The sequence below is a fragment of the Melanotaenia boesemani genome, chromosome 20 (assembly GCF_017639745.1).
Source record: "Melanotaenia boesemani isolate fMelBoe1 chromosome 20, fMelBoe1.pri, whole genome shotgun sequence".
Taxonomy (NCBI): Eukaryota; Metazoa; Chordata; class Actinopteri; order Atheriniformes; family Melanotaeniidae; genus Melanotaenia; species Melanotaenia boesemani.
This window is the reverse complement of record NC_055701.1, coordinates 20,455,936-20,471,333: the sequence shown is the minus strand read 5'-3', so window position 1 is coordinate 20,471,333 and position 15,398 is coordinate 20,455,936. Positions and strand designations below refer to the sequence as shown.

The following is a 15,398-nucleotide window of genomic DNA, read 5'->3' as shown; positions in this document are numbered from 1 at the left end:
GCCTCCAGCACTGACTGGCCACGCCATTACAAAGCAAGCCTTTTTAAACAACTGATAGTGAGACAAAGGAGGCTGCAGCATACTTTCTGTGGGTGATATGAGCAAACAATTAATGGCGTTTACTTAAGATTAACAGGGACTCCCACCAAAGGAGGGTGTCATAGAAAGAGAAAGAGCCAGGAGAAAAAAGAAATAAGAGAAAGAACAAAAGGAAGGCAATTTAACACTTTAGTCATTTTGTCTACATTGTTGTTTGTTTGTTGGGTGTGCCAGAGGAGTGGAGGAATGTTGTGTTTAGAAGTGAATAATTTGTCCAACACTCTGAATGACACATAGCCACAACTTCACCAGCACACAAAGGCAGGCAAAAAAACATTTCATGAATAAATTATAATTTAAAGAGGGATGAAACAGTATGACTCATCATGGATTTAAGCAAACAATACTTCTTTATGTTGATTATGTTCGTTTTGTTTGGGATAAAATACTGTAAAAAATATTGGGCTGAAGGCCAGAAACGCTGAGTATGAAAAGACGCATGTGACAGTAGTAAAAGTTTTCAGCAAGCTTGTATGTTTATATGTATATGTCTAAAATAATTCAATTTTTTATTTTATAAACTCCTACTGCTGTGCTGTAGTTATAAAGTTTACTGCAAAAATGTATTCGATCAGCTCAAGGAAAATGATTTATCCAACAACATTAAAGCACTCAAAAATAATGTTGGAATACTTCGGCTATGTTTTGTATGTTAAACCTCAATCAGCAGTAAGTATCAAAAATTGATAGAAAAACATGTCTGACATGTTAGAGCCCATGTTGTCCACAGATCACATCCATATGTATACTTCTCATTGAAATATATATATATATATATATATATATATATATATATATATATATATATATATTATATATAGTGCCAAAGTCTCAGTGTTTTCAAATCTAATGGATGTGTCTGTGTAGGTGAGCTGTAGTCTCCACACCTTTATTAAACACTAAAATATACTACTTTGCCCTTGCGTAAACAGAGCCAGACAGCCGTCTCCACCACCCAGACACGACTGCAGCCGTACTGTTAAAGGCACCCCAGCAACTGCAGCTGATTCCTCCCTGAATGTGTAATTTTCTCATTTAGCTCACAAGCGTTTGGCCCGACACCAATTAGCACGGGGCCCTGACCTCGGATGTCTCTATGAGACATAGCACAGCGCAATTCAATCAACCACATGCACCCTCTTTTCTATTTTGCAGCGATCAAATCATTGCCATATACATAATTCATACACTGAAGATTTGGAAGTTTATTATAACCCCTCTCCTCTTCTGAGAGTATGATTATATGTCAGTTTCAACTTTATAGAAACAGGAGGTTGTGGTGTTTTTGTCTTCCATCTACAGTGCATGATTTTACATAGTCTCTGAGACTTTGTTTTATCTGTAAGACATTCAGATTTAATGCTTGTAATTCACATATCACTGATCAGTAACCAATTAAATCTATAAGGATATGACGGTAATAAGTGCCTCTATGTGCGTGCTGTTATTGTACTAAAACGCTTTTAAAAGCAGACATTTTTAACATTGATTGTCTGTGCAATGCAATACCAGATCTCACCATAGGGGGGTAGGGTCACACCAAAGTGCTAACGCTGTCCCACCATTTCTTGATATGAGAGCGTTTTGATTGTAAAAGGAGGAGTGTAATTGGCTTTGGGGTTATCTAAATGTATTGGTAAGATAACACCAGACAGAATAAGTGTTGTCTTCATCTGATGATAAAGACTATTCTAATTCTTTTTAAGGATTGTGTTTTTTTTTCTTAAAAAACAACAACATCAAAAACAGTTGTGACATGTAACACTCACTGAAGATTGGCTGATTTTAATCAATATGTTTATATTATTTGTATTTATTTAATTTCATGGTGTCTGCACTGATATCTACAGGCTTGAGATGTATATGGTTACAATGAGATATTTGCATGTAAGAACATACATGTGCATGGAAGTATTCGTCTGTATCTGAGTCCATTTGCACGTGTGTATGTGTTCATGTGTAAGTGTGCAGCATGCACATGTCTCTCCTCCTTGACGTTGTCTGTGCACCCCACCAGGCAGCTCTTGGCCTCCTCCTTTCTTTGCTAAGAAACCATCCATTCTGTGTGAGTAATCAGAGCTGTGCCTCCAGGAGCCCAGCCAAGCCTCTCATCCTTGGGCTGCTCAAGAGCTGCTTTAATTAACCATCATACCACAGATGGGATCGATTTTTTTTTTCCTTATTCCCCCACCCCTCTATCTCACTCTTTCTCTATGCCTCCCTCTCTCTCCTCTATCTCTGCTGCTTCTCTCCTGCACCCTTCTCTCCCATATACAAGTCCTATAATTGCACTGGAACAGTGCCAGCCGCCAGTCGGGCCCCAGACTGCAGGCCTCTCCTCTCCTTCTGTTCTTCTCCTCAGCCCCTGGCCTCACCTGCTCAATACCTTATTAGTGTCAGGATCTGTAGAGAGTCATTGCGGATTAACTAAAGAGATGTCAGATTGATTTCTGCCCCTGCAGATAAAATTGAAGTTTTCTTTCTGTGTGTGTGTGCACATTTGGGGATGTGTGTGTATTTCAACGAGCTAGAGTGAGAAAGAAAAAGGAAAGCAGGAAAGATGATTCCTGCAAAAAGAGGAAAACTGTGCTTGATCACTTGTTCTGCCGCCTTGCAGGAACATGCTGGATGCATGTAAATGTTGTGTGTGTTTGTGTGGCTAGTTCTTTAGCATGTATGAGGGTTTTTGAAATGAGGGTTTGCTAATTTGCTATTGGAAAACCCACTTGAGCCTGTGCCTCTCACAACAAATTAATCCCCCCTCTTGCTTTACCTTCATTGCTTTTCATGTGGCGCTATGAAGGCACAAGACAAACCCATATTCCTCTGAGTCACATTGTATTAAAAAGAGAGCTTCTCCATCCGTACTCATGAACACATACACACACACAAAGAAAAAAAGTCATATATGGAACACCAGCCACCACAAATCTTAGCATTCAATCTCAGTAATAGTCACAAGAAATGACCTGCTCTGGCAAATATGTTCACGAAAATAGTGCCCTATCGATTATTCATGGCTCAGGGATAGATATATATGTGTCAACGAGGTCTCAGAGGCAGCCAGTTGGACGAGAGATTAACATCTATTTCAGAGGTGGGTGAATTTGTAGTGAAGGAGAGGTGGTGGAGGTGGGGGTAAGCTTGTTGTTTGTGTGTGTGTGTGTATGTGTGGATATGGGGGGGGGGGGGGGGGGGGGGGTCTCCTTAGGATTGTGCTGTAATCACAGGCCTCTGTCTACATGGCACATCTCAAGAGTGGTGTCAGCTGGGCTCTCTTCTGTTTGCTAATAGCAGGAGGTCAGGCCTCACTCACAAAGAAGTGTGTTAGATCCCCAGGTATGGGCCTCAGAGGGAAAGAGATGACACTACTGAATACTAACAGGTCGCGCCACATGACCGCTTATCTTTAATCTGATGTGTGCGTATGCACCTGTCTTTGACATCTTAATGGTATTTGTGTTTTGCAAACAGATTAATGGATTTAAAGCTTGTAAAATATGCTGTGTGTTTAAAAGAACAGGAGAATTAAAATAATGCTGTTCAGAAAGATCTGAAATTACACAAGCAATAGTAACATTAATAAAATAAGCATGAAGCAGATAAACAGACTGTTCTAATTAGTTTAGATCAGCCAAAGAAACTTTCTGAACAAATCAGTGCTGCTTTTGTTGTTGTCTAATGGCAGGTGCATTGCCTTTTGTGTGTTACAGCTGCTGATTTGTAGTGCATCGTGTTTGTGTGGAAGCCGTTGTCGTGGCGGTTGTGTAGCAGTTCATGGGTCCCAGGGCCCAGCTGCCAGAGAGAGGCAGAAGAGTCAGACATCATTGTGGTGTGATTTCCTCCTCTCCTTGCAGATGGAGTGTTTTTGTCAGAGCGAGGGCCACAGTGATTGCCTCTTCGCCACTGGTGTCAGCTCATGATAATACTGCAGCCGTTCACCCGCAGGAACAAAACAGGATCAGCACAATCCATTTTCTTTTTCGCCGCCAAAATGGAATAATTTTTAAGAGACAATCCCTGCTTGCTTCCAAAGCCCCAGGAAAAATCAAAAGACGGCCATTATGGCAAAAATTGTGAAAGAGGTGTCCCACCTTTCCCCTTGCTCTGCCAAATACTATGTCCAGCTCAAACTAACAAGCACAGCCACAGATAGACAATGATAGTGGATGGAGGAGCAAAGCTAGCAATCTTACAAGAAAGAGCACTAAAGCAACACATGAAAGATACATGTGCACAGATTATGGATGAAGAAGCAGGGACTTCAGTAGCCTGTATGGTCCCCTTATATTTGACACCCCTTTCAGATCCTTACATGCAAAATAATTTGTGCTTTACCTATGAATCCATACATCTGTTGCAATCCAAATTCCATGTCAGCGTGCCCTTTACAATCCTAATGACACTTACGCAAAGTGTGTTGGCTGAGAGAGGACGGGAGCCTGGAGACTTTCCCTTAGAAAGAGCGGAGAGCATCTTATCAGGAAAAGGGGCTAAGAGTGTTGTTGTGATGCCTGACTCAATATTCTTAGGTCATAGATATTCAAGAACCACACTATCATTTCTGCTCTCTTTGTGTTGCCATAGCACATCAGTCAGGACACGTAGTTCTGCTCTCAGCCACCTGCAAATGAATATCTCTGCAGATAGAACGGTGTGATGGGTCTTAAGCATGATGCTTGATGTGTGATAAAGACAGAGACATACAAGAAGTCTCTTCTCAAGGTGCTTTCTTTCGCACTTTATACTGCAGCAGAAATGATCAAAAGCTTCTTATCCACTTTTATCAGCAGTTTTATGTGTGTGTGTGTGCATTTAAGAGAAATGACTCTTCACGTATTTTTCAAAAACTTGGCATGACACAGCACAGGTTTGAGGCGCTGCTATGCACAGGTGCTTGAAGGACAATATCAAAGTAGTAGTCTATTATTGTACAGTGTGAATGAATGAAGAATGATTGAGTGCAGTACTCCACGCCACCTATATAAAGCAGAAGTATTGCAATGTGAGGGCCAGAGAGGGAGAGGGTGAGAGAGCTCTAGAGGTCTAAATGAGGTGAAGGGAAGTGGAAATGTCCAGTAGGGGGTCTGCTGCTGTGGGAGGAAAGGGAGGGTGGGGGAAGTGGGGGAGGGAGGAGGGCTCGCTCTATGCAGTGCCTGGGCCAATGCATGAGGGTTTGGGGCTAAGTGTCTCATCAGCATCCAGCTCAGGTGCTGCCAGGGCCCACGCACTAACTATGCCCTGACTTGATTGTAATTGCCTGAATTCAACTCCCGCTGCTCCCTCCTGGCAATATCACAGGAACATTTAACTCCAGAGAGCCTGGAGACCTTGCAGCAGGGCACAGCTGACTGCCTCTTGTTGAAGCCTGTGGGCTGCAGGGGGATCCTCTCTTGTGCTCTCTGCATTGTGGGGGAGGGTCACAGGTGCATGCAACCCCTCTCCTCTGGATGTTTGTGAACATGTAACAAGTGAGACTACATTGGATGTATTTTTTGACAGTGATGGTATGAGCATGATCGAGGCATTTGCTGTTTTTGACGCTGGCTTACGAGGAGTAGTAAACTTGCCCTTAGCTGTCCTGGTGCCAGCACAAAACTCTACTAAACTCTATTTAAGAAAATATTTCTCCTTCTTTTTCAAATATTTCAAGTGTAAGCAATGGGATTTCATAGATATGAAAATCATGAATTATTTAACATTATCTTTAAAATCTTTATAACAGTCCTGCATCTTGTCATCTGATGTTTATCATGTCCAATTCAAAACTAAAGTATACTGTAGCTACACTTGATTGCTCCATATTGCCACCTACAATATTCTTTATTTTACACACAGCTGTGTTGCTGCATGCTGTAGTTATGCTAATGTTTTGCAAATTGACAATTGGTGAAGTCTGTTTATGAAAGACAAAGAAAAAAAAACCCAAAAAAACAAAACTCATCTACAAATGAAAAAAGACACCAATAGCTACTCACTAATAATGTTTCAGTTTTCACCTCACAGTAAATATAAATGGCTAAGAAATATCTACTTCCAGAATCTTTAATTTGCCCACCTGTTTGTAAGTCACATTTGTGAGTGACAAAAACATGAATGACGCCCTTTCCTCAACACATATGAAAGCCATAATTCATGTGCAACATTCAAAATTATGAGCAGAAATAGATTTTGCTGTGTTAATACATAATCTAAGATTCCCTGTTAGCCAGCTTTGGAAACTGCAACAGGGTTAACTTAAAAAAGTTAGCCTGTGGTGCTCCTCATCCTGTGATAATAGGCCTGTCAGTAATGAAGAACAGGCTTGTTGCCAACAGGTGGTCTCTTTATAAGACCAGAGCCACAGCACTCAGGATGGTGGGGAGAAGAAAAAAAACCTGCCATGGCAAAATGTGTCAGAATCTAATGTTCTGCAGAGTGAAAAGCCTGTTTTCTGTCTTTTGTTCCCAGCTAGAGATTCAGCCTTGTTCCTCATTGTTCAGGGCACAAACGAGCAACAGTCTTTTTTGACACGGAGCCACAGATGAATAAAGACTGGAGCTGACTAGTCACAGGAAAGAGCTTTCTTTTTGGAGAGCTTGGAGCCTATTAAGAGTTTGTGAGATATGAATGGATATGAATCCTCTCTTTCGACCCCACAAAAAATACAACTGGACCCACAGAAGACAAGAAACACCTCTGTGTCTTTTTACTAAGGTTCCCAAGAACATTTCAAGACATCAAGTAAAAGAGGGGCGGATTGACAGGCAGGAATTACATATAGTCAATAAAGAAGTGGCTCTTTGTGAATTTGAAAGAATACACTATGGTTATCCATCCTTAAAGGTCTAATCACTGATACTAATGTCAACATATTGACTTTATGATTTAAGCAAGCTTGGAAAGAATCTGGGTAACCCAAACCACATTACAAGCTACATAAATGTGATATAAACTATGCATTTTAGTGAAATTTACCACAGGAAGTCTAATACTTTATGTACTAAAAAAGTAAAATAGGCAGTATAAAGATAATGAGATATTTAGTAAGCCACTTCATGGAGACAGTCAGCATGTTTGGCTCAATGGGCAGATGATGGGTGGATCCCAGCAAGAGCAGCACACAAAATACAAGCTTTTGTCCAGCTCCATAATCCATTTGTTACACTCAGACCAATTTGTCCTCATTAACCCCCATAAGGGGATTGTGTCTGAGACAAAAGCCCCCAGTGAACAATGAGAATACCCCACCCTCACCACATCCACATCACCACAGCTCAAGTGCTTCCCTTCGCCGCACATTGTAGCCCCTTGTTGCCCAGAGGGTTCCAGTCTATGAGCAAGAGATGGACAGACCCCAACAAGCAGGGTACACCTGAAAGAAGGGGTGAAAAGAAATGTCCCCATTTCCGCCTAAAGAATGAAATATCTTCCAAAAAAACTCCACAATGCAACCTCATCTGTTGTATTCAGGTCACTCCATCAATCAGCTCTGAAATAAATCTTGACAGGATGCACAAAGAGTAACAGAAAAGAAAAGGAAGGGGAGTTACAGTAATTTCCAAAGACGTGAGAAAGTTGGATTTATCTGTACTTGTCAGTTTATCGCTGCTTCAACTAAATTAATTTCAACACTGCAGCTCATCAACAATTCTTTTCAGTAAGGACAATATATATATATATATAGTATATAAATATATATAATATATAAAACTCAAATTTAACTTTTCTGATAATCCATTTAAAACTCTTTGGATAAGCTTTTACACAGAAATATATTACAAAGATTAAACTAGGTGTTTCTAATGTCACCATTACAAGACAGTGATCAGATCAGATCACATTTTAGATGACTGAATACCAGCAAAAGTTTTAACAATGATATATTTACTCTAAATAGCTTAAGTTCATTCCTGCTTCAGGTGATTTTTTATGTGAACCATTAGAGGAACAATCCCTCAGTTAGGAGCCACTAACGTGAATTATTTAGCTAAATATAACAAGGTTAAACTGAGCTTAATCTTCACTATCATTATTATTAGTATCAATAATCCAACATTATCATGTAAGGACCCTAAAAGAAGGCAGTACTGTTCAGGTATTTTTTCTTTTGCTGATCATAAGTGTGATTTTAAAGTAAAACTTACTTATAAAGCAAAACTTAGAAAAAAAAAAAACTTGTGATACCTAAGGGCCCCAAAGGAAAAAAACCATTAAAAACTGTATATTGACCAGTTGAATATAGATGTGTGAATATGATGTAACAGACACTAGTTATTCATAGGAGTAAAAAAAAACTGTTTCAACTACTTGCTCAGTTAAATGTCTTTACGCAAATGGCTTTTCTGAACGAGTCACAGAGCTGAACGCAGTGGTGTCCCATTTAATGCTGGTTTGTTGGGTCTCCAGTATGTTTTCCAAACAGAGTAGCAGTAATCAGGTCATTTGTCATAATGAGAACCATTAGGGGTGATCATCGTAACACAGCGGTCGGGAAGATAAATCAGGTGCTCTCAGAGATTCATCGCAGTTACACACACACACACACAAAGAGGCATACGCTCACCTTCCCATCATTATGGTAGAATAAATGATGAGATGAGATTATTCTATAAAGCTTTTCTTGATTTATCTAAAAGCTTAGGTTCAGGTTACTAACATCTATTTGAACTGAAATTAATCCTTCACTTTAAACTATTAAACACTTCTTGATAAACTTCCATTACTTCTGAAATATTTTGAGGTAGAACTGAATAACAAATATTTTTGAGATTTCACATAATTGATTATAAAATTACAGAACATCTAAAGATGACACATCGGATGTTGAGATGTTGCAAATTTATGGCTCAAATGATTGTTAGATAAAATAATCAGACTGATTTCAAATGTGATTCACTTTGATTAGGTTACATTTTTACAGTTAACATCTAAGCCATGATTAAATTACAAATTCAAGTTTTCATCCAATAAAAGAAAATCACACAGACACATTTAAAATGATATTTTTAACAATGAAAATATTCTGGAAATATTTTATTTTTTGTCATTAATAACACAAATGCTCCAAAGTCTCAGCTGTTGTGAAATCAGTATGAAAAGGCTCTTTGTCTTTATTGTATTATCATATATATTTCTACAGAAAACAAACAATGTAGTAAAAAACAAACAAATGAACAAAACATTAATTGAAAATGATTTATTCATCATTAGAGGGTCGTTTATTTTTAATGTGCAACAGGTCCAAACCAGCATCACTAGCACTGACACTGGGATAGTGCCATGTGATCACATGGCGCATGCTGCATAAGGGAAATCACTGGGTACAGTCTAAAACCTGGAATCATTTAAAAATATACAAAGCTGACCTTGGAAAATACTACAAAGGGTTTAACATATGACCCAACGAGCGTAAACCGTGACCTGCTTGCTTAACAAAGCTTACCAGCTGCTGTAGGTGTTTCTATTATGACATCAATTTCCAAAATGGTGACCCTTTTAATAACAAATACTGAGAATTAGAGAGGGGAGATAAACAACACAGGTGATACACACTGAATGCAAGAATTATGTTGGGTTTGTGCGTATGTATCATAGTGGGCAATCTGTTCCATATCCAGGCCCAAATTCAGTCACCCTCTTCAGTAAAGCTGCTTTCACTGCACTGATCTTCTCATCCAGCTCTGTCAAACTGCAGGCCTGAAGGACAAATAAAAAGGGTGATGTTTGTAGGTTGTGAGTGGGGGACTGACCTCCACTTACAAAGTACAGTGAGGGGAAACAGTAAAAGTACTAACCTGAGCAGGGGATGTTTTTGGTCGCTTGTGCAGGTGACTCTACAAAACCAGGACACATAAGCCGTTGTTAGGGCAGTTTGTAAGCAGGCTTTACTTAAAGAGGCATACTGAGGTTCTAGTTTATGCTCGGAAATGAAAGTTTAGGCCGGTAATTTCCAAATGTCTGCAGAAGAGCATTTATACAAGCAAAGACTGCACAATGCTGCAGAATGAAAGAACTGTTTCCATTTAAAACTGTTTTTTTTTTTTAAATGGATTTTTATTTTATCAAGTGTTTGACAATCAAAAAGCACATAGGAAACGAGACAAGGGAGCAACATTCAGCCAGAGTCCTTGGTTAAACTGGAACAAAAGATGTCTCGAACATCTCAAAGTAATTTCTTTTAATTATGTATCTTCGATTCTACATGTAAAACCACATGGAGGATAAAGAAGCCTCCTTTACTGCTTGTCCCTAGAATCGCGGGCCAACTATGTTCAACAAACACTGAAAGAAAAGGAATAAGAAATAAACGGGGATGTTGAGGGGATCAAATATAAAAGAACCCCATCCTCATCAGTTTATTCAAAGACACTCAACATCTCCAGCTCTGCTCACACAAACATGCAGTGAGTCAAAAGCAGATGGAGAGCAGCACTCACAGAAGAAGCATGCTGTGCAGAGAAATACCACTGTGAAGAGACATGCAGCATCTCAAGCACACTTGGATAACTAACACACTGGACGGAATCCTTGATATTAGGGAATTAGCCTCTGTGACTCTGCTGATCTCTAACAGGTTCGAATATAAAGTCCATTAAATCTACAGGCACATTTTGAGTCTGTGCTTCTCTGAAAAACACTGAAAAGTTGTCATTTCTCAAATAAACCTTCACCTAAACATTAAAGTAAATGTAAATAAAGGCAATGCATTGTTGCTTCAAATAAACTTAAGGGTAACTTGAGGAGTGAGACGTGTTGAAGTACAGAAGCATCATAAAGGAAGCTCCATCATGGTCTACAACACCCACAAACTGCTCTTGACAAGTAGATTTAAATTTGAAAAAATCTGTCCAACAGTAGCCCAATATTCTACATGCCAGTTTCAACAACAAACGCTTTTAAATATACCCATTGAGAGCTTCTTGCAACACTCTGTCTCAAATATTTTCCCTGTGTCTCACATAAGATGAAAAAAGTAAAACAGGATGTTAGGATTTGTGGATTTAATATTTTGCAGATTGTTTCATAAGTTTTTTTTTCTGCCTAATAATACAAAGTAATATATGGAAAGTATGGGGAGAGTTCCAATTATTCTTAAATAGACCTCAAATTAACATCCTTGAAAAATTCAGAGACTTATGACTTAAATCACAATGCAAACTAGCTAGGTCCAGAAAAAGTCAATTGACTTCCTGTTATTCTCCAATGAAGCTCAACCCAAAATCCAGGTCTTCAGCAGTCCACCTGTTTCTCAAGTCTAAATATTTAAATAAAAGGAATTTTAGGTGTACCTGGATGTGTTTTGAGCTAGCTGAACTAGCTTACATTAGTACAAACACAAGAGGTATAAATGATGCAGCGACTCGTAGTGTGATATTATAAGGATTTGTTTCAGACACACAAGATGATGCATTACCAGCTGCCCTAACTGTATAAAATCATATAGATATTCTGTCTCTTAAGTAGGTGCAGTTAAATATTATGCATATCTGGACTACAGAGTGGAAACTGAGATGTAGAAGTGGGCAAATAAGTCACAGGTGCTGCTTATGTGCCTTTAGGTTATATTTGGATCACAGATTTGCCTGTGCAGAGAGAAATCTGTTCCAGAGACACAGATGTTATCTTTAATAAGGTTAATTTTATTAAATCTGCCACATTAAAAAATCTTGTGATAAACTGACTAAAAAACAAAAATGGTAAACTGTGTATAAGTGAATCCCTTGAACAAAGCTGTATGACCTGTATACTCAAGCTAGAGGACTCACCGTGGACTGAAAGTACTCAGGAGACAGTCCCTCCAGCTCCAAGATACGATCCTCGAGCTTTTTGAGTCTCTGGTAGACACTAAATGGGACTGGTCCCACTGAGGAAGAAAAAAGGGTTTGAACAGTCAACATACTTGCAACTGTGTATATGAATAACTTATTAATGATACTAGGGTAAGAAAGTTCTCAGTGTAAAGAACAGCAACACAATACCAAACCGTTAAATAACAACTGTTATCTTGCAGAAATGGATTACTGAAAACTAAAAAAACTGTCTTGCGTCTTCTATAATTTATAATAGAAAGGTACGATCATTAAAAATGTTCAGTTCAATGGTTTTTTAGAATGATGTCAGACACTTTAATTGACTATTTTTTTCTACTACTCTCACCCGATGAGAGTTTCAGGTGAGTTTCGATGTTCTGGAGTCGCTCCTCTATAGCTACATTTCCACATTCTCTTGCCGTTGTCCCCCTCTGCTGCTCCCCAGTCTCTCCTTGGACTCCCCCGCCACGAGTCTGCGGCCCGTAAGTGTTGACAACTCGTGTGACTGCCCAACCAAGGAACAACAACAACAAAAAAAGGGCTATAACTCAGTAATATCAAGAGATATCTGGTCTGTTGGGTTTTACAATACATTTAGAAATTAACATCCATTTTCCTTGTGCTTCCTTTGGCCTGTCTGCATCTAAAGGTTTTTTTTTCTCTCATGAAGAATGTATTTATCCATATTTTTTAAATTCATGCTTTAAAAAGCTCTAGTGGTCTGTAACTGCAACAAAACATGAGATTTTCTTACCTTTTACGTGGCTTTTAAAACCTGGGTAAGGGGTGAATACGGCATCTGTTCTAGCACAGCTGTCCTCTACAGAAGATCAAATCAATAAAAACTGTCGTTAGAATTTTAAAATGTTATTAAATGTCATTAGAGAAAAAGTGTATATATGTGACACTTGAACTGCAGCTTCTCCAAATTTCTGGTGTCTCTCACGGGCTTTGATTTCCAAAAAGGTCCTCTGTTTTAATGTTTTTCTGGACCGAGCAGGTTGTGTTTTGAGGCCGAGTGTGTTAGCTACTTCAGCCGCACTCTTGGAGTAGTTCAGGCTGACCTCTCGCCTGTGGAAATCAGCTCTCTCCCAAACATTGGCAATCTGTGTGCAGGCTCCCTTTCCACCCTGCCCCCCAACCTCTCTCCCATTCTCACCCTGATTGCAGTCGATCACGTTGCAAAACTCGCGCACATTGTTTTCATTGATCTCCATCTGCTTGCGTTCCATAAATGCAGATATCCTTCGCTCAATCTGGGGTTACAATAAAGACACAACACAGATAAAAGGGTACAATGGAATGATGAGCTACTGATAGGCATGAAGAGTGTAATGTTTTGCCAGCCTAATGTCAGTAAGTTGGGGGCCAACGTGAAATGAAAAATGCAGCATATGAAATTATTCTAGGGAGCCAAAAAAGTAGAATTGCTTGCCATCAAATGACAGTATATGAATGCTGTTTGCTTGGCTACTAAAATAAATGCACAACAGAATGGGGCCTCTTGTCCTTCATCCACATGCAATCTCAGAGTAATGAGCATCCACTTCATAATCCATCAAGGACCTGGCCCTCTCTCAAACCCTCCAGCAACGTGGTCTGTTCTACCCCAACACAGCACTAAAGGACCCCTTATCCTCTGCCGAACCTGGCTTATCAGGTCTTCATCAGCCATTTGCTTTACGTCATGTGCACATCCTTGGGAGCAATTACTTATGATTATTCATTTGCTTGACAGAGTGTGAAGAGGACTCTAAAATGTCACGGCCAGAACAGCTGACAGGTCTGCTGATGGAGACCAACCTCTGACTTTCCCGCTCTGATCTGAATCCTGACGTCATCAGCCGTAGTCTTGCTCTCTGCAGCCTCTGAGCTGTGATGATGGTGCTCAACTGTGTGCTCTTTGACTGAGGATGATGTGACAGCTTCATCCAATGTGTTGTCTGTTACAGGTGTAACAGCTTCAGCATCCACCACTGGCTTTAGGATTTCTGAAACAGCCTTAATAAAAACAGTTGAAGCACAATATCAAAAACTAATTCGAATGAAAATAATGACACACTTTGAAATATATTTTCACTATTTCAAATTCTGATGTAATTGTAATAATTCAAATCTATTTGTGAAGTTCATTTAAACCTAACACAGTTGAATGATGTAATTTAATACACGTTTGTATTATATTAACCGGAAAACACCCAAAATTGTTACCTGCAATTTTGTGATATGTTGTTGCAAACAGCCATAGAAATGAGCAGCTGGAGATGATGAAAGATTCACAGCGTTGGGGTTGACTTCTATTCTCAATGCAGCATCACCTAATTTGAGCTTCATTTAAAAGAAAGACAGAACATTTACTCATTTATCAATTAAATTTAAATACATTTTTATTATCAAATAGGCTGATAATATGTGAACCATTGAGTTTTTATTTTATTTACTACTTTTAATTAAAATTATTTCAAATTGTTTATATTTCTGTTTCCACTGATATGAAAAAAGTAAGTAATTAAATTTAGAGCACTTTACTTGAAAAACTGTACCAGTTGTATTTATACTTCAGCTTCAGAAACAGTTCATGAAAAACAGAGTAAGTCAGTTTATACTTTTGGACAACGTGGAACAGTACTAATACTCATTACTGTATTTTCATTGTATACGTTATTACAGCTTTACTACAACAAAAAGAGGACCAATTGATCACCTAATTCAAATACGAAATAACACAAGGAAGTTGTTTTAATATGTTAATGTTTATTGGATTGATATTAAACAAAGGTTACAAGAATATACGATCACAAAAAAATGGCAAAGGACAGTAGGATACCGGTGATAAAGCTTGAATTAAATCCTTAAACTGATAAGAGTAAGTGCATGAAACCCAGTCTGAATGCATGCCCAACTGCATTACATCAGCTTATGCGGGCAGATTCTCACGATAACTTTGCTGCGACTTACTTATAGGAACCATGGTTTGACTACAGGGTAATTTAACGAAGAATGAACCGTGGGTCTTCCCAAGTAAAGCATGCTAATACATCAGGCTGCTAAAAACATTAGCATGTAGCAACAACTCGGACTGAGAGACGCTCTTTCCAGATCGTCACAGTTTAAACAATCCAAACCCACCTCTTTTCCGAAATCTGCAAGCAGCCTCAGTATCGCCAGCATACACTCCCTGTGGCTGGACATTTTAGTAAATTCACTGGGAGGAGCATCGTTTCCACTTAGCTTGGTTGAATCATTGAATCCGCCATTGTTGTTCAACGTCAGAGAATACTGTGCGCTGATTGGTTAGAACGGAGAGGCGGTGACGGCGCGGAAACAGGATTCGAGACTCTCTAACACATGCGCACACGCACACAGTGTGGCGGTTCAAACCCGACAGAAGCGTGTACTTTTCAGTTTTGAGCGCACTTTGAGATATAATTTGAATTACTAGTCACTTACATTAATTGCTTACTCAGATTATTTGTAGGATTTAACAACACAAATGTAATAATAATA

General features: G+C 39.0%; 1 protein-coding gene across 1 annotated transcript; it reads right to left on the bottom strand.

Moving 5' to 3' along the window:
- Positions 1-9,080: 9,080 nt before the first annotated feature.
- Positions 9,081-15,185, bottom strand: LOC121631627 (MAP3K12 binding inhibitory protein 1; the record flags this gene model as incomplete). Its single annotated transcript, XM_041972632.1, has 9 exons — positions 9,081-9,777; positions 9,876-9,914; positions 11,847-11,944; positions 12,238-12,396; positions 12,646-12,711; positions 13,051-13,147; positions 13,695-13,892; positions 14,103-14,219; positions 15,021-15,185. Coding segments are annotated over 9 exons (1,047 nt in total), but the record flags the coding sequence as incomplete, so codon positions are not given.
- Between the last annotated feature and the right edge of the window lie 213 nt (positions 15,186-15,398).